Here is a 19405-nt window from a genome sequence, read left to right as displayed (position 1 = left end):
TCTCCATGTTTTATTTAATTTAGCCTCTTAAAATCCTCCATAAGATGAGTTTTAAACAAGTTCTGAATAAAATGTCTTCAGTCTGAAGCGGAACTAAAAGCCTCCGCACTTCCCCTGTCGGAGCTTAACAGCGTGACACCCAGCGGAAGTAAACAGTAGCAGCTAGCAGCATTAGCTGCCTTCCTGTGTGTAATGAATGAAGTGGAGACGGTACCGAGTCGCAGCGCAGCTCATTATTGAATTAGTAATTAAAGAACAATGAGTCCAGTGGAGAGTTTGAGAGAGTTTGTCAACGAGCGACTAACTGCTGCTGCTGAAGAAATATTCCGAGTGTTTAAAACAACTATCGTCCAGTACGAGGAGGAGATCGATCGGCAGCGCGTCCTGCTGGATATCTGCTGGAAACCCCAAGTAAAGTTACACAGGACAGGTGAGGACAGGTGTATTATTTTAATAACACTGGTGTTCAGAGCCCTGGAGCGGCCGTAGAGGGGAGATATGCATCGCAGCCACGTTTCACTACATGGAGCGAACACACGAGTGTTTCCCTCGTTGAGGTTCATTCCACTCGGGACTCCGGAGGTTCTGAGTGTCCGCTGCACGGCTGCGCTCCGTTCTATAGAAGCCCGCTGCCAAACTCCGCTCAAAAAATGCTGATTTTACTCACAAAACGTCCAGAAAAGTATAAGCAGCACCAAAACTCAACAGAAAGAGGTGTGTCTCATTCAACCTATGAGGAAGACATTTCGGCATTGGTTTGGAGTCAGTGGGTCAGATGAGCTGGAAGCTATTGGAAAAAATGTAGATTTTACATTAATAACAAACATGAGGAGCTCTAAAACTTTTTAATTTCACTTCATATCAAACGTTAATTGTGTCATCCTATGGAAACTTACATTTTTCTGCCCCTAACCTTCGCATGAAAATTACATCTGAAAAACACCTGAGACTTAAATTTAGTCATATTTTATAATCAGTTTTGTGGCCGTTTCACCAGTTTCTACATGAGGCCACTCAGCCAGCGGGGTGTCCTGTTTGGACTCTCTTAATAAAATCCACACTTTGATGAACTGGTACCTTGCACAGTGATTTATTAAACAAAAACAAGCTTACAGCAGGTGATCCACAATGAAGTCTCTGCTCGGTGCATTACCGGTTAGATATAATTCCATGGCACATGCAACCCAACATCATCCCGAGCACACGGTCAAAAACTGCTATCGACCAACTCGTCCGCTGCCTTCAAGCAACAATCATCCTACCACAGTAAAAAAAAAAGGACTCGGCTGTACAAACTCACAAACAATGTAGCTAAAAAGCATACAATACATGCTAATTTCTAGTATCTGCCCAGACACTATTTTATGCTGCATTCCAGATACATGGGACACCACTCGCCCGAGTTGCAAAGGTGAAATGTCGCTAGACAGCTGCGAGATTTCCCACTTTGCAACTCAGGTGAGTGGTGTCCCATGTATCTGAAATGCAGCATAAGCCTCACTTGTAGTGCTTGTGTCCTGTTATCCAGCTTCCTTGGCCTGGATTAAAGGTGTTGCAGCATCCTGCGGTGGCTGTTCAAACAGTAGAGTCGACGTGGGCAAAGAAAACAGGTCAAAGCGGGTGTTTTCTGATGGGAAACCTCCTTCTGCAGGGATGAGAGGCTGGGGTTGCGCAGCTCTTCTCCGGATCCTGAACGTGTTTGGTAAACGGGGCAGTTTTGGCTTGTCCAGCGAGGTTAAAGCCTGCGGCTTAGGCGGGTATAATCCAAACATTTGTGCGCTCCCTTTACGTAACAGCTACTCAGACGAAAGCTGATGCTTCCTGCAACACGTTACGATGGGACTGCAATTAAACGGGCGTGTAACTGTTTTTCGTCTTCTCCGTGTATCAAGTTGCTGTGGAAAGATACGTTCAGGTGTGCTAACAGACAATGGGAGATATGAATTTTCAAACCTTGGGGAATTGACAATCATGCCCTACCTTCTGGATATTAGGGTTGTAGCACTTTCCTTTGCTTACCAGGCTTTGTTAGTGCAAGGAGGCCACATTTAGGCTTTGGACTACACGCCGGCCGCTCTATTGTCAGATCCATGTGATGAGGGTCCCAACATTATGTAAAATGTGCTCAGGATTACATAATACAAGTTACTACAAATAAAGGTTGATTGGTTGATTAAATATTCTCTGCCTTTTGTTCTCTGTCCCTCCAGAGCTCCCACAGCAACATGTCTGTAAGGAGGAGGAGGTTCTGGCTGGTTCTGACCAGCAGCTCTGTAACCAGGAGAGGAACTCCAGTCTGGACCAAGAGGACCCAGAGCCTCCAGAGATTAAAGAGGAACAGGAGGAACTCTGCACCAGTCGGGAGGGAGAGCAGCTTGTACTGAAGGTGGAGACGGATACCGTCATGTTGACTCCAACTTATGAGGAAAGTGACCATAGTGAAGCAGAACCAAAGAGTGACCACCAGCTCCTCTCTAACAACTCTCATGTAGCTGAGAGCCAAGATCAGAAAGGAGGAAAACATGGAGATTCAGGATCAGCTGGAGATGGAGAGCCAAAGCAAAAGAAAAGACATCACAGAAGCAAAAGTCACAGTGATAATGCAAAAAACTCCACCTCATCAGACATTCACCATAACACTCACCCAGGTAAAAAGTCTTTCAAATGTGACACATGTGGAAAGGCTTTTAAGTTTAAGTCCCTGTTGAATGCACATCTAAGAACCCACACAGGTGAGAAGCCGTATTCTTGCAACACATGTGGGAAAGTTTTCAGGATTCGTAGTCAATTAACAGTTCACATGAGAGTCCACACAGGTGAGAATACGTATCCTTGCAAAACATGTGGGAAGACTTTTAGCCGTAGTGCTCACTTAACAGTTCACATGAGAACCCACACAGGTGAGAAGCCTTTTAACTGTGAAATTTGTGGGAAGGCTTTCAGCCGTCATGCTCACTTAATACGTCACAGTCAAATCCACACAAGTGAGAAGCCACATTCCTGCAAGACATGTGGGAAGACTTTCAGGCATCAGAGTTCTTTACCGCTTCACATGAGAACTCACACAGGTGAGAGGCCGCATTCCTGCCAAACATGTGGGAAAACATTCTCTGAATCATCTACTTTGAAAATGCATATGAGAATCCACACAGGTGAGAAGCCGTATTCTTGCAAGACATGTGGGAAGACTTTCAGGCATCATAGTTCCTTACCACCTCACATGAGAATCCACACAGGTGAGAAGCCGTATTCTTGCCAAACATGTGGGAAGACTTTCAGGTCTTGTGGTGATTTAAAGAAACATACGAGAATCCACACAGGTGAGAGGCCGTTTTCTTGCAACACATGTGGGAAAACATTACGTGATTCATCTAGTTTGAAAAGGCACATGAGAATCCACACAGGTGAGAAACCGTAATTTTGCAAGACCTGGGAAAGTCTGTCTCATCAGTCTTCTTTGACGAGACATTTGAGGAAACGTACAGGCAGTGGCTTGTATTTCCAAAATATGTTGGAAGTGATTCAGTTCCAGTGTTTCCTGCATAATTGCAGAACTTTAACTTGAAATGACTTGAAGAATCCTCAGAGGATCAATATACACATGAGAAATGATGAGCTGAAAGCTGAACGTGTACAATTTCCCCTTGAGAAGATGTCAAAATATGTTTGTGTCAATATCTTCATGCTGATTTGCCCATATTTGTTAACATGATGATTAAAAAGTGGAGTTAATCGGTCTCATGTGTCCCACTTATTATCGCTCCTCGTGTCATGCTTTTATATTAAAGTTTATATGTTAAATACTTGTAGTTTTTCCAGTAGCTTCCATGTATGTAACCAAATATTTAGCTGTTAGTTTAAAGTAGCAGTTTAGAAAAGAGTGGCACATCTTTGTGGAATTAAGCAGAGTAGATCTACACGTTAATATAAGGAGTACAACAAACAGTGTAAACACACTGTAAAAAGAGTATAAAAATGGTGTTAAATATAGTTAAATGAATATAAACAACATGTAAGAAATGGAATCACATAAATAATTAAATAAAAGTCTTTTTCAGTCTGCTTAGCAACTGGAGAATATTTTTTGACCTAATTATTTCTTCAAGTTTTAAACTGTAGATAAAATGTGTTCATTCTGAAGCGGAACTAAAAGCCTCCGCACTTCCCCTGTCGGAGCTTAACAGCGTGACACCCAGCGGAAGTAAACAGTAGCAGCTAGCAGCATTAGCTGCCTTCCTGTGTGTAATGAATGAAGTGGAGACGGTACCGAGTCGCAGCGCAGCTCATTATTGAATTAGTAATTAAAGAACAATGAGTCCAGTGGAGAGTTTGAGAGAGTTTGTCAACGAGCGACTAACTGCTGCTGCTGAAGAAATATTCCGAGTGTTTAAAACAACTATCGTCCAGTACGAGGAGGAGATCGATCGGCAGCGCGTCCTGCTGGATATCTGCTGGAAACCCCAAGTAAAGTTACACAGGACAGGTGAGGACAGGTGTATTATTTTAATAACACTGGTGTTCAGAGCCCTGGAGCGGCCGTAGAGGGGAGATATGCATCGCAGCCACGTTTCACTACATGGAGCGAACACACGAGTGTTTCCCTCGTTGAGGTTCATTCCACTCGGGACTCCGGAGGTTCTGAGTGTCCGCTGCACGGCTGCGCTCCGTTCTATAGAAGCCCGCTGCCAAACTCCGCTCAAAAAATGCTGATTTTACTCACAAAACGTCCAGAAAAGTATGAGCAGCACCAAAACTCAACAGAAAGAGGTGTGTCTCATTCAACCTATTAGGAAGACATTTCGGCATTGGTTTGGAGTCAGTGGGTCAGATGAGCTGCAAAAATAATTCAAATATTTCTGTAAAATCAGCTCATTACACATTAGCAGTTAAATGAGGCGAGTTATATGAAAACATTGAGTATAATTTTGAATTAAATCATAATTTTAACAGTACGAATCTATTGAACATAAAATGACCTGTGTTTGAGTCAGACAGTAATTTATTGATGGTTCCTGTGTTTCCTCTTACTGCCAGCATGGGGTGTAGTAGCATTTATTATATAAATCATCTGGCTTCACTGCAAAGTGTTCGGGGTTTTGTTTTATGGAACTTGAATATTATTTAAGTTTACTTTATGTTTTTATCAAATGACCAAACTTCTTTTAACAGCTATGGCTTTTTTTTACCAGCCTGTTGTAGGACTGCTTTTACTTTCTCAGTATGTATTTGATCACTTATCATACAATAAACAACAAGGTGAAATTGGTTCTCTGCATCCAACCCGTCCTGAGGCAGCAGTGGGCAGCGTGTGTACGCGCCCGGGGACCAACTCCAGACCTTAGCCAGTGCCTTGGTCAAGGACACTGACTGGAGAATCAACCTGATGTAAATGTTTTTGATGGTGGAGGAAACCCACACAAGCAATATGTATATTAATTCTCTGCCATTGTTCTCTGTCCCTCCAGAGCTCCCACAGCAACATGTCTGTAAGGAGGAGGAGGTTCTGGCTGGTTCTGACCAGCAGCTCTGTAACCAGGAGAGGAACTCCAGTCTGGACCAAGAGGACCCAGAGCCTCCAGAGATTAAAGAGGAACAGGAGGAACTCTGCACCAGTCGGGAGGGAGAGCAGCTTGTACTGAAGGTTGAGACGGATACCGTCATGTTGACTCCAACTTATGAGGAAAGTGACCGCAGTGAAGCAGAACCAAAGAGTGACCACCAGCTCCTCTCCAACAACTCTCATGTAGCTGAGAGCCAAGATCAGAAAGGAGGAAAACATGGAGATTCAGGATCAGCTGGAGATGGAGAGCCAAAGCAAAAGAAAAGACATCACAGAAGCAAAAGTCACAGTGATAATGCAAAAAACTCCACCTCATCAGACATTCACCATAACACTCACCCAGGTAAAAAGTCTTTCAGATGTGACACATGTGGAAAGGCTTTCAGGTTTAAGTACCTATTGAATTCACACCTAAGAACCCACACAGGTGAGAAGCCGTATTCTTGCAACACATGTGGGAAAGTTTTCAGCCAACGTGCAGATTTAGCAGTCCACATGAGAATCCACACAGGTGAGAAGCCTTATACCTGTGAAATTTGCGGGGAAGCTTTCAGGCTTTTTAGTTCATTAACTTATCACATGAGAACTCACACAGGTGAGAAACCGTATTCTTGCAAAACATGTGGGAAGACTTTCAAGACTTGTGGCATATTAAAACAACACATGAGAACTCACACAGGTGAGAAACCGTATATTTGCAAAACATGTGGGAAGACTTTCAAGCAAACCGGTGCCTTAACTTATCACATGGGAACCCACACAGGTGAGAAATCATATTCTTGCAAAACATGTGGGAAAACATTCTCTGCTCCAGTGAATTTGAAAGTGCACATGAGAATCCACACAGTTGAGAAGCCGTATTCTTGCAAAACATGTGGGAAAGATTTCAGTACTCGTAGTCAATTAACATACCACATGAGAATCCACACAGGTGAGAAGCCGTATTCTTGCAAAACATGTGGGAAAGATTTCAGGACTCGTGGTCAATTAACAGACCACATGAGAACCCACACAGGTGAGAAGCCGTATTCTTGCAAAACATGTGGGAAAGATTTCTCTGCTTTAGCAAATTTGAAAGTGCACATGAGAACTCACACTGGTGAGAAACCGTATTCTTGTAAAACATGTGGGAAAGCATTCTCTGCTTCAGACAATTTGAAAGAGCACATGAGAACCCACACAGGTGAGAAGCCCTATACTTGCAAAACATGTGGGAAAGATTTCAGCCATCGTGCAAACTTAATACGTCACATGAGAACCCACACACGTGAGAAGCCGTAACTTTGTAAGACCTGGGGAAAGGTTTGTCTGATCAGTCTGCTTTGAGGAGTGTAAGGGAAATGTCCCTTTGTTATATTGGTATGTTATTCTTGCATATGAAACTTAACGAGTGTATTGAAGATGTTTTAAGAGTGAAGACATTGCGTCTGTGGGCCTCTCATGGTTTATGTCATGTGACAGTTTTATGGTTGCAGAGTATTTGGTTTCAGAGCATATGTGATAGAGAGGGCTGAAAAACCTAACATAGATAAGACAACAGACACTTGTCCAAGGAGTTCATCCTGAAGAGTATTTTTGAGCTGAAAGCTCGATGTGTACAATTTCCCTTTGAGAAAATATGTTTGTGTCAATATCTTCATGCTGATTTGCCCATATCTGTTAACATGATGATTAAAAAGTTGAGTTAATCGGTCTCATGTGTCCCACTTATTATAGCTCCTTGTAGCAGTTTAGAAAAGAGTACCACATTTCTTTGTGGAATTAAGCAGAGTAGATCTACAATTTTCAAACCTTGGGGAACTGACAATCATGCCCTACCTACTGGATATTAGGGTTGTAGCACTTTCCTTTGCTTACCAGGCTTTGTTAGTGCAAGGAGGCCACATTTAGGCTTTGGACTACACGCAGGCCGCTCTATTGTCAGAACCATGTGATGAGGGTCCCAACATTATGTAAATACTGCTGAAGTTCTGCACTCATTACAATTGCACTATTTTGTACATATTAGTCTCAATCTTTCAAAATGTATTTGGGATTTCAGGTTTAAAAACTGTTCCCTGCACATTGAGGGCAAACTTACCCGAGTCAGATTCCTTGTTTGTGTACACATACTTGGCCAATAAAGCAGATTCTGATTAACAGCACAAATGTCATGACATTTTCAGCCATTCTGAGACTTTTACATTAGTTTGTATGCAACAGAAGGAGCTCTCAAATATTCTCAAAATCTTGTTTTAAACGATATACACAAACACACACAGTATATTTTGCATCACTTATCTCTTTCTATCATGCACATATAAACACAGTCAAACAGGACTAGGTCTGTGACAAAATATCTATGTGGCAATATATTGTCATCCTTCCTTGTATGACATCGATACGCTGGCGCCAAATATAGATATTTTTATTTAAAAAATAAGGCGCTCTAAGACTACGCAATACGCAAGAACTGTCTGGTTAAAGTACACGGGCAAAACCACGAACATACAAAGCCAGTTGCAACTCCACCATTGTGATCTCCTCGTTGAGAAAGTGGCTAATGAGAAAGGACTGCCGTTTTTATTGATAGCAAGTGGGAAACGCACTCCTATCAGCTACAAACAAGAGGGATGCATGAGACTCATACCGGTGCTAATCACCACTCAGAGAAGTGCACTCACCTCTGAGCATGCTGTTCAGTTGCTGTTCAGTTGCTGTTCAGTTGCTGTTCCTGAAGAAGAACATGCATATTTGAGGATGAATTAAAATGTGCTCAGGATTACATAATACAAGTTACTACAAATAAAGGTTGATTGGTTGATTAAATATTGTCTGCCTTTTGTTCTCTGTCCCTCCAGAGCTCCCACAGCAACATGTCTGTAAGGAGGAGGAGGTTCTGGCTGGTTCTGACCAGCAGCTCTGTAACCAGGAGAGGAACTCCAGTCTGGACCAAGAGGACCCAGAGCCTCCAGAGATTAAAGAGGAACAGGAGGAACTCTGCACCAGTCGGGAGGGAGAGCAGCTTGTACAGAAGGTGGAGACGGATGCCGTCATGTTGACTCCAACTTATGAGGAAAGTGACCGCAGTGAAGCAGAACCAAAGAGTGACCACCAGCTCCTCTCTAACAACTCTCATGTAGCTGAGAGCCAAGATCAGAAAGGAGGAAAACATGGAGATTCAGGATCAGCTGGAGATGGAGAGCCAAAGCAAAAGAAAAGACATCACAGAAGCAAAAGTCACAGTGATAATGCAAAAAACTCTACCTCATCAGACATTCACCATAACACTCACCCAGGTAAAAAGTCTTTCAGATGTGACACATGTGGAAAGGCTTTCAAGTTTAAGTACCTATTGAATTCACACCTAAGAACCCACACAGGTGAGAAGCCGTATTCTTGCAACACATGTAGGAAAGTTTTCAGCCAACGTGCAGATTTAGCAGTCCACATGAGAATCCACACAGGTGAGAATACGTATCCTTGCAAAACATGTGGGAAGACTTTTAGCCGTAGTGCTCACTTTACAGTTCACATGAGAACCCACACAGGTGAGAAGATGTTTACTTGCAAAACATGTGGGAAAGTTTTCAGTTTACGTGCATACTTAACAGCTCACATGAGAACTCACACAGGTGAGAAGCCTTTTACCTGTGAAATTTGTGGGAAGGCTTTCGGGCTTCGTGCTCCATTAACTTGTCACATGAGAATCCACACTGGTGAGGAGCCGTATATTTGTAAAACATGTGGGAAGACTTTCAAGCAGCACAGTGCCTTAACACTTCACATGAGAACTCACACAGGTGAGAAGCCATATTCGTGCCAAACATGTGGGAAGACTTTCAGGTCTTGTGGTGACTTAAATCACCACATGAAAATCCACACAGGTGAGAAGCCTTTTACCTGTGAAATTTGTGGGAAGGCTTTTGGGGTTCGTGCTGACTTAACAGTTCACTTGAGAATCCACACAGGTGAGAGGCCGTATACTTGCAAAACATGTGGGAAGACTTTCAAGCAACGGAGTTCCTTTACAGGTCACATGAGAATCCACACAGGTGAGAAGCGATTTTCTTGCAACACATGTGGGAAGACTTTCAGGTTTTGTGGTGATTTGAAAAAACATATGAGAATCCACACAGGTGAGAAGCCATTTTCTTGCAACACATGTGGGAAAACATTCTCTGATCCATCTAGTCTGAAAAGGCACATGAGAACTCACACAGGTGAGAAGCCATATTCGTGCCAAACATGTGGGAAGACTTTCAGGTCTTGTGGTGACTTAAAAAAACACATGAGAACCCACACAGGTGAGAAGCCTTTTACCTGTGAAATTTGTGGGAACACTTTCAAGCAACACAGTGCCTTAAAAGTTCACATGAGAATCCATACAGGTGAGAAGCCTTTTACCTGTGAAATTTGTGGGAAGGCTTTCAGGCTTAATGCTCATTTAACAGCTCACATAAGAACTCACACAGGTGAGAAGCCGTATTCTTGCAAAACATGTGGGAAGACTTTCAAGCAAACGAATGCCTTAACAGCTCACATGAGAACTCACACAGGTGAGAAGCCATAATTTTGCAAGACCTGGGGAAGTCTGTCCGATCAGTCTTCTTTGACGAGACATTTGAGGAAACGTACAGGCGAGTGGCTTGTATTTCCAAAATATGTTGGAGGTGATTCAGTTCCAGTGTTTCCTGCATAATTGCAGAACTTTAACTTGAAATGACTTGAAGAATCCTCAGAGGATCAATATACACATGAGAAATGATGGGCTGAAAGCTGAACGTGTACAATTTCCCCTTGAGAAGATGTCAAAATATGTTTGTGTCAATATCTTCATGCTGATTTGCCCATATTTGTTAACATGATGATTAAAAAGTGGAGTTAATCGGTCTCATGTGTCCCACTTATTATCGCTCCTCGTGTCATGCTTTTATATAAACGTTTATATGTTAAATACTTGTAGTTTTTCCAGTAGCTTCCATGTATGTAACCAAAAAGTTAGCTGTTAGTTTAAAGTAGCAGTTTAGAAAAGAGTGCCACATTTCTTTGTGGAATTAAGCAGAGTAGATCTACACGTTAATACAAAGAGTACAACAAACATAGTGTAAACACACTGTGTAAAAAGAATATAAAAATGGTGTTAAATATAGTTAATTAAATGAATATAAATAAAATGTAAGAAATAATTAAATGAAAGTCTTTTTCAGTCTGCTTAGCAACTGGAGAATATTTTTTGACCTAATTATTTCTTCAAATTTAAAACTGTAGTCAGATAAAATGTCTTCAGTCTGAAGCGGAACTAAAAGCCTCCGCACTTCCCCTGTCGGAGCTTAACAGCGTGACACCCAGCGGAAGTAAACAGTAGCAGCTAGCAGCATTAGCTGCCTTCCTGTGTGTGATGAATGAAGTGGAGACGGTACCGAGTCGCAGCGCAGCTCATTATTGAATTAGTAATTAAAGAACAATGAGTCCAGTGGAGAGTTTGAGAGAGTTTGTCAACGAGCGACTAACTGCTGCTGCTGAAGAAATATTCCGAGTGTTTAAAACAACTATCGTCCAGTACGAGGAGGAGATCGATCGGCAGCGCGTCCTGCTGGATATCTGCTGGAAACCCCAAGTAAAGTTACACAGGACAGGTGAGGACAGGTGTATTACTTTAATAACACTGGTGTTCAGAGCCCTGGAGCGGCCGTAGAGGGGAGATATGCATCGCAGCCACGTTTCACTACATGGAGCGAACAGACGAGTGTTTCCCTCGTTGAGGTTCATTCCACTCCGGGACTCCGGAGGTTCTGAGTGTCCGCTGCACGGCTGCGCTCCGTTCTATAGAAGCCCGCTGCCAAACTCCGCTCAAAAAATGCTGATTTTACTCACAAAACGTCCAGAAAAGTATGAGCAGCACTAAAACTCAACAGAAAGAGGTGTGTCTCATTCAACCTATGAGGAAGACATGTCGGCATTGGTTTGAGTCAGCCGATGCGCCTCCTGTCTGTCCTCCGACTCTTCGTCTCTAACACTATTGTGTTGTTGTTGTTACTGTCTCTTGGTGACCGAGACTTCAGTGAACTTTCCCCCAGAAAACAGCCTCCCTCCCCGCGAGAGAAAGAGTCAGACAGCGTCCTGTTTACTGATGGAGATTATGTGATAATGTAATTTAGAGCAAAAAATGTATCTTTGTCACTTTCCAGCATGTTTGGTGGGTCAGGATCTCAATCATAACACATTATAACAGCATCATATGATTATAAACAGTCAGCAGATACATGTTAGATTAACAGGAGGACACGTTGATAAAGACACACGTCTCCGGTGGCCGATTGTAAAGTTGCGCATGCTAAAATAAACAGCAACTTTTCACAACATTTAGCAAACAAACCACGTTTAAAAAAACGTATGTGAATTTTTTTTATGTTACTTTTGACCAGATTTACAGAAATATTCGTGATATTTACTTTTCTTGTTAAAATATAATGTCAATGTTTAATCTAACCCCTAACCCTAAATCTAAACGTTAAATATTAAATTTAAATCTAAATGTCAGATCTAAATGTTAAATCTAAATCTAAATCCGCGGTCTTTTCTGTATAGTCAGACAGAGTGATTGTGCTCCACTGTTTGTCACATCTCCTCACTGTGCTCTCATGTTGCCTGCCAGTATAGATAGATAAATGCTTTATTTATCCTGAGGGAAATTCAAGTGTCCAGTAGCATACAAACAAATTTAACAGTAGCATTAAAATTAACAGTAGCATTAAAATTAACAGTAGCTCTCAGTGAGCAGTGCAAACAAATATTTTATTGATTCAGTGGCCGCTATTGCACAGAGTTTCTCGGTGAGTCAAGTAAATACCTCTACATTGCAGTCCTTACCTCTTTCCTTGGATGTTTCAGAACCACCTTTCCACATATAATGCATTGATGAGCCAGACGTGTTTAGGCTAATCAATGCTCTTAAGACAAGAAAAGCGAATGATGCTTATCAGTTTGATACCGCTATGCTTAAAGACCTAAGCACATCATTGGTTCCTCCTCTCACAAAAATATTAAATCAGTCCTTTTCTCAGGGAATCTTTCCGAGTGCTTGGAAGACTGCTGTTGTAACACCTATTTTTAAATCTGGGAATCCACTTTCCATCTGCAACTACGGACCTATAAGTATCTTACCGGCAGTTTCAAAGATAGCAGAGAGATGGGTTGCAGAGCAATTGACTTTCCACCTGAACAACACCACCTTTTCCCTTCACCCAATGCAGTTTGGATTTAGAGCAAATCACTCCACAGAGACAGCTAACTGCTTTCTTATAGAGAAAATAAAATCACTCTTGGATAAGGGTGGTGTTGTTGGAGCTGTGTTTTTAGATCTCAGGAAGGCCTTTGACACTGTAAATCATGCAGTCCTGATCTCTAAGTTATCCACCTTCAACTTTTCTCCAGCTGCCCTAAAATGGTTCGAGTCCTATCTTTGTAATCGTTCTCAAACTGTTCTCGTCAACAACCATCAGTCAACTGCTCTCAGCTCCTCTCCTGGTGTTCCTCAAGGATCCATTTTGGGTCCACTTTTGTTAAGCTTATATGTCAATGATCTGCCGTCTGTATGTCCCAAGATAGAGACCCAAATGTACGCCGACGACACGGTAATTTATGCTCACAGCAATACAAAAAGTGGAGTTGCCTCCATTCTGACAAAAGCAATGACACACATTACTGACTGGCTAAATCGCTGCTGTCTACAATTAAACGTGTCAAAAACCACTAGCATGTATTTTACAAAGAAATTAAGCAATACTGTCGAGCCACAAATACTTGTACGTGGACAAAAACTAGAAATTGCCAAAGAATTAAAATATCTTGGGATTGTATTGGATTCACATCTCACATTTCAAACTCCAAAAGTTTACAAAAGTCTGCAACAGAGTCAAATACAACCTAGCAAATTACAGATTCATAAGAGATTGTATGTCAACCAGCGCTGCTAGAATGTACACGAACGCTATGATCATTTCACACATTACCTACTGTCTAACAAGCTGGTCACAGGCAAGCAACTCAATCTTGGGTCCACTTGAATCACTATATAAACAAACTATGAAAATTTTCGACAAGAAACCAAACCGTTTCCACCACTGTCATATATTAGAAAAACATAACCTGAGTTGGGAAAACCTGATCAAACATGCTAAGATATGTCTTATCTATAAAATCATTAATGGCTTGGCTCCTCCCCCACTCAGTTGCTTTGTTAGGAAAAGAGAAAATTCAAATCAGATAACAAGAGGAGTCACGAGGGGAGACTGCATAATCCCACTAAGAAAGTCTGCTTTTAGTCAATCTGCCGTCTCGATTAAAGCAGCTCACGAGTGGAACACTGGACCGGTTCATATCGAGAACTCACCACCTACAGGTCGTTCTCTAAACAGGTAAACAAATGGCTGATTGGCAATCAAATCTGTCAGCATTAGTCAAATAGAGATAATGTGTATGATGCTTAACTGCTCTGCTCCTCCACATAGATCAGTGTCATTGTTGTCTTGTTCCTTAGATTAGTCTGCTTGTGATTGCTCTTGTGTGTTTTTGTTTGTCTGTCTTGCAAAATTGCTGTATTGTACATGTGATATGTGTGCCTGCTTATGTATGCTGCTATTGTCTGTCCCTGCTCTGTTGTACTTTGTTCTGCTCTGCTTATTGTTGCTAATGTATTTGTCCTGCTTTTATTGTTGTTTATGTCTTTGTCCTACTTTTATCTTATGTTTTATACTGAAACTGTTGTTTTAAACCTGCGTCTTGATCTTAGGATGGCCAGGGACAACAGATGAAAAAAAGAATAAACAGTAAACAGTGCAAATGGAAGTAAAAATAGAGGTAGAAATTAGAAAATTGTCCATTGTCTTATCTATTGTCCTCCCTTCCTTTACTGGGAGCTGTTGATGTCTGATGGCCAGGGGGACGAAAGAGTTTTTAAGTCTGTTGGTGGATCTGGACTGGGACAGCAGTCTGCCACTGAACACACTCCTCTGCCTGGTGAAGGTGTTGTGCAGAGGGTGGTGGGTGTTGTCCAGTATGTCCAGTGACTTAGCTGGGAACATCGGAAGGGCTGTTTTGGAGGTAATACAGAGTCTCAACAATGCGTCTGCAACGACAGCGACAGTTACAGTGACAGCTACAGCATCTACCACAGAGCCACTGAGACTTTTGGTACTTCCGGTGACAGGCAGTGTGAATTTGCATATTAGCTAAATATTTAGTTTCACCCGTGACATTTAGATTTAACATTTAGATTTAGATTTAGACTTAGATTTAACATTTAGATTTAAATTTAATATTTAACATTTAGATTTAGGGTTAGGGGTTAGATTAAACGTTGACATTAAATTTTTACGAGAAAAGTAAATATCACAAATTTCACAAATATTGCTGTAAATCTGGTCAAAAGTAACATAACAAAATTCACATATGTTTTTTAAACGTGGTTTATTTGCTAAATGTTGCGAAAAGTTGCTGTTTATTTTAGCATGTGCAACTTAACAATCGGCGCACCGTAGACGTGTACCGTCACACAGCGCCGGCTTTCTGTGTGAACTACACACTGGTGCGGATTTACGCCGGAGCTGCTTGGTTCTGTGTGAACAACCAATGGTGGAGAATTGGCCAACCGCCGTTGCGGCGATAATGCAGCGTCTTTGTGTGAAAAGGACTAGTGTCTGGGAAAAGGCCTAGCAGAGGTTGTAATGTCTGCCACAGCTCAGGAAGTTCAACTTGCCTCAGGAGCTGCTGATCCACTTCTACACCGGGATCACACAGTCTGTTCTCTGCACTTCCGTCGCTGTCTGACTCAGATCTGCAAGCAAACAGGAAAGCAACAGACGGCAACGGTCAATCAGGTCTGTAGGGGAAAATAATTGGAGTTGACCTGCCCTCCATACAAGACTCGTACAACTGGACACACAGAAGGTTTCTTCCCCCAGGCCATCACTCTGATGAACACTTCAGTCAGTGTCAGAAAACCACTTTGCAATAACCCCTGATCTCCACGCACCTTTATACACAGTTTTTTGTTCTTATTGTCTGAATTGGTGGTAGTGCAGGTGTGGTTATTAGAAATTAATAATTATTGATCACAATTATTAATATTTAAAATTAATCAAAATTAATAATCATCGAAACGGGGCACCACCCTGGAATCAGGGACCAAAAACATTTGTATTTGTATAATATTAAGAATCAAAGTAACAGTGAAGGAAATTAATCCGAGCACTGACCATCACAACCAGCAATTACCACAAAAAAACACAGAAAACTGCTCTTTACAATATAATAGAATTTATTAATGTTAGCAAATTGATCAAATCAATAATACTCCAATCAACAAATATCCATCGTCAACTACTGCAGCTAAACTATGAAACAAACACTAAGGACTCAAGCAACAAACAGGCATGCTGTGTGTGTGTGTGTGTGTGTGTGTGTGTGTGTGAGTGAGACAAAGAAAGTGAGCCAAGATGGCTGAAGCGATTGGAAGATGATGTCACAGAGTGTTCAAGCAGCAACACCGTTTTCTTGCGCTGTTCAAACAGCAGAGTTGACGTGGGCAAAGAAAACGGGTCAAAGCGGGTGTTTTCTGATGGGAAACCTCCTTCTGCAGGGATGAGAGGCTGGGGTTGCGCAGCTCTTCTCCGGATCCTGAACGTGTTTGGTAAACGAGACAGTTTTGGCTTGTCCAGCGAGGTTAAAGGCTGCGGCCTAGGCGGGTATAATCCAAACGTTTGTGCGCTCCCTTTATGTAACAGCTGCGCAGAAGAAAGCTGATGCTTCCTGCAACACGTCATGATGGGTCTGCAATTAAACGGGCGTGTAACTGTTTTTCATCTTCTCCGTGTATCAAGTCGCTGCGGAAAGATACGTTCAGGTGTCCTAACAGACAATGGGAGATATGAATTTTCAAACCTTGGGGAACTGACAATCAGGCTACTTTCCTTTGCTTACCAGACTTTGTTAGTGCAAGGAGGCCACATTTAGGCTTTGGACTACACGCCGGCCGCTCTATTGTCAGAACCATGTGATGAGGGTCCCAACATTATGTAAATACTGCTGGAAGTTCTGCACTCATTACAATTGCACTATTTTGTACATATAAGTTTCAATCTGTCAAAATATATTTGGGATTTCAGGTTTAAAAACTGTTCCCTGCACATTGGGCAAACTTACACGAGTCAGAGTCCTTGTTTGTGTACACATACTTGACCGATAAAACAGATTCTAATTTACAAACACAAATGTCATGACATTTTCAGCCATTCTGAGACTTTTACATTTCCCGCTACTTCATGGCTCTTCCCAGTGGCACTCATCACATGACTGAGGAAAACTTGAATGGAAGCTAATTGGCCAAAGAGGAAGTTTACAGTGGGATAATTGTGAACAGCAATGTGAACAAAGTTACGTGAAGAGATGCCCCAGCCACCTTTTTAATAGGACAAACAAAATCAATAAAGACTACGCAATATGCAAGAACTGTCTAGTTAAAGTACGCGCAATCCTATCAGCTACAAACGAGGGATGCACGAGACTCATACCGGTGCTAATCACCACTCAGAGAAGTGCACTCACCTCTGAGCATGCTGTTCAGTTGCTGTTCCTGAAGAAGAACATGCATATTTGAGGATGAATTCAAATGTGCTCAGGATTACTTAATACAAGTTACTACAAATAAAGGTTGATTGGTTGATTAAATATTCTCTGCCTTTTGTTCTCTGTCCCTCCAGAGCTCCCACAGCAACATGTCTGTAAGGAGGAGGAGGTTCTGGATGACCAGCAGCTCTGTAACCAGGAGAGGAACTCCAGTCTGGACCAAGAGGACCCAGAGCCTCCAGAGATTAAAGAGGAACAGGAGGAACTCTGCACCAGTCGGGAGGGAGAGCAGCTTGTACTGAAGGTTGAGACGGATACCGTCATGTTGACTCCAACTTATGAGGAAAGTGACCGCAGTGAAGCAGAACCAAAGAGTGACCACCAGCTCCTCTCCAACAACTCTCATGTAGCTGAGAGCCAAGATCAGAAAGGAGGAAAACATGGAGATTCAGGATCAGCTGGAGATGGAGAGCCAAAGCAAAAGAAAAGACATCACAGAAGCAAAAGTCACAGTGATAATGCAAAAAACTCCACCTCATCAGACATTCACCATAACACTCACCCAGGTAAAAAGTCTTTCAAATGTGACACATGTGGAAAGGCTTTCAAGTTTAAGTGCCTGTTGAATTCACACCTAAGAATCCACACAGGTGAGAAGCCGTATTCTTGCAACACATGTGGGAAAGTTTTCAGGATTAGTAGTCAATTAACAGTTCACATGAGAATCCACACAGGTGAGAAGCCGTATTCTTGCCAAACATGTGGGAAAGATTTCAGGCTTCATCGTTCCTTCACACTTCACAAGAGAACCCACACAGGTGAGAAGATGTTTACTTGCAAAACATGTGGGAAAGCTTTCAGCCGACGTGCACACTTAACAGTCCACATGAGAACCCACACAGGTGAGAAACCGTATTCTTGCAAAACGTGTGGGAAAGATTTCACGCGTCGTGCATACTTAACAGTTCACATGAGAATCCACACTGGTGAGGAGCCGTATATTTGCAAAACATGTGGGAAGACTTTCAAGCAGCACACTGCCTTAACAGTTCACATGAGAGCTCACACAGGTGAGAAGCCGTATTCGTGCCAAACATGTGGGAAGACTTTCAGGTCTTGTGGTGAATTAAATCAACACATGAGAATCCACACGGGTGAGAAGCCTTTTACCTGTGAAATTTGTGGGAAGGCTTTCGGGCTTCATGCTCACTTAACAGTTCACATGAGAATCCACACAGGTGAGAGGCCGTATACTTGCAAAACATGTGGGAAAACATTCTCTGTATCATCTTCTTTGAAACTGCATATGAGAACCCACACAGGTGAGAAACCGTATTCTTGCAAAGCATGTGGGAAAGATTTCAGGCGTCGTGCAAACTTAATAGTTCACATGAGAACTCACACAAGCGAGAAGCCATATTCGTGCCAAACATGTGGGAAGACTTTCAGGTCTTGTGGTGATTTAAATCAACACATGAGAATCCACACGGGTGAGAAGCCTTTTACCTGTGAAATTTGTGGGAAGGCTTTCGGGCTTCGTGCTCCATTAACTTACCACATGAGAATCCACACAGATGAGAGGCCGTACACTTGCAAAATCTGTGGGAAGACTTTCAAGTTAAATAGTGTCTTAACATGTCACATGAGAACCCACACAGGTGAGAGGCCATATTCGTGCCAAACATGTGGGAAGACTTTCAGGTCTTGTGGTGATTTAAAGAAACATACGAGAATCCATACAGGTGAGAAGCCTTTTACCTGTGAAATTTGTGGGAACACTTTCAGGCGTCATGCTCACTTAACAGTTCACATGAGAACTCACACAGGTGAGAGGCCATATACTTGCAAAACATGTGGGAAGACATTCAAACACAACAGTGCCTTAACAGTTCACATGAGAACTCACACAGGTGAGAAATCGTAACTCTGCAAGACCTGGGGAAGTCTGTCCGATCAGTCTTCTTTGACGAGACATTTGAGGAAACGTACAGGCAGTGGCTTGTATTTCCAAAATATGTTGGAGGTGATTCAGTTCCAGTGTTTCCTGCATAATTGCAGAACTTTAACTTGAAATGACTTGAAGAATCCTCAGAGGATCAATATACACATGAGAAATGATGAGCTGAAAGCTGAACATGTACAATTTCCCCTTGAGAAGATGTCAAAATATGTTTGTGTCAATATCTTCATGCTGATTTGCCCATATTTGTTAACATGATGATTAAAAAGTGGAGTTAA

General features: G+C 42.1%; 3 protein-coding genes across 3 annotated transcripts; all 3 read left to right on the top strand.

Annotated features, from left to right (window-relative positions):
- The first annotated feature begins 185 nt into the window (after positions 1-185).
- Positions 186-9656, top strand: LOC141005613 (uncharacterized). The gene is made up of 4 exons (XM_073477532.1): positions 186-430; positions 2211-3404; positions 9343-9426; positions 9500-9656. Exons 1-4 carry the CDS (start codon positions 259-261, stop codon positions 9580-9582), a joined length of 1533 nt encoding a protein of 510 aa, XP_073333633.1. The 5' UTR covers positions 186-258; the 3' UTR covers positions 9583-9656.
- Positions 4233-7244, top strand: LOC141005618 (uncharacterized). The gene is made up of 2 exons (XM_073477538.1): positions 4233-4483; positions 5466-7244. The coding sequence occupies exons 1-2, from the start codon at positions 4312-4314 to the stop codon at positions 6839-6841; spliced, it is 1548 nt and encodes a 515-aa protein (XP_073333639.1). The 5' UTR covers positions 4233-4311; the 3' UTR covers positions 6842-7244.
- Positions 9657-10957: 1301 nt separating the features above from the next.
- LOC141005612 (uncharacterized) lies at positions 10958-19405 on the top strand. The gene is made up of 5 exons (XM_073477531.1): positions 10958-11178; positions 17302-18153; positions 18238-18657; positions 18742-18909; positions 18994-19405. The coding sequence occupies exons 1-5, from the start codon at positions 11007-11009 to the stop codon at positions 19089-19091; spliced, it is 1710 nt and encodes a 569-aa protein (XP_073333632.1). The 5' UTR covers positions 10958-11006; the 3' UTR covers positions 19092-19405.

The sequence above is a fragment of the Pagrus major genome, chromosome 12, assembly GCF_040436345.1.
Source record: "Pagrus major chromosome 12, Pma_NU_1.0".
NCBI classification, from domain to species: Eukaryota; Metazoa; Chordata; class Actinopteri; order Spariformes; family Sparidae; genus Pagrus; species Pagrus major.
This window is presented reverse-complemented; position numbering and strand designations above follow the sequence as displayed.

What these genes read in the sequence shown, in the direction of transcription:
- LOC141005618 (XM_073477538.1), top strand. Translation starts at nt 4,312, where the DNA reads ATGAGTCCAGTGGAGAGTTTGAGAGAGTTTGTCAACGAGCGACTAACT. An exon ending in AGTAAAGTTACACAGGACAG is followed by an intron (nt 4,484 to 5,465) that starts GTGAGGACAGGT and finishes CTGTCCCTCCAG; the next exon opens with AGCTCCCACAGCAACATGTC.
- LOC141005612 (XM_073477531.1), top strand. Translation starts at nt 11,007, where the DNA reads ATGAGTCCAGTGGAGAGTTTGAGAGAGTTTGTCAACGAGCGACTAACT. An exon ending in AGTAAAGTTACACAGGACAG is followed by an intron (nt 11,179 to 17,301) that starts GTGAGGACAGGT and finishes CTGTCCCTCCAG; the next exon opens with AGCTCCCACAGCAACATGTC. An exon ending in ACATACGAGAATCCATACAG is followed by an intron (nt 18,910 to 18,993) that starts GTGAGAAGCCTT and finishes GAACTCACACAG; the next exon opens with GTGAGAGGCCATATACTTGC.
- LOC141005613 (XM_073477532.1), top strand. Translation starts at nt 259, where the DNA reads ATGAGTCCAGTGGAGAGTTTGAGAGAGTTTGTCAACGAGCGACTAACT. An exon ending in AGTAAAGTTACACAGGACAG is followed by an intron (nt 431 to 2,210) that starts GTGAGGACAGGT and finishes CTGTCCCTCCAG; the next exon opens with AGCTCCCACAGCAACATGTC. An exon ending in GCACATGAGAATCCACACAG is followed by an intron (nt 3,405 to 9,342) that starts GTGAGAAACCGT and finishes GAACTCACACAG; the next exon opens with GTGAGAAGCCATATTCGTGC.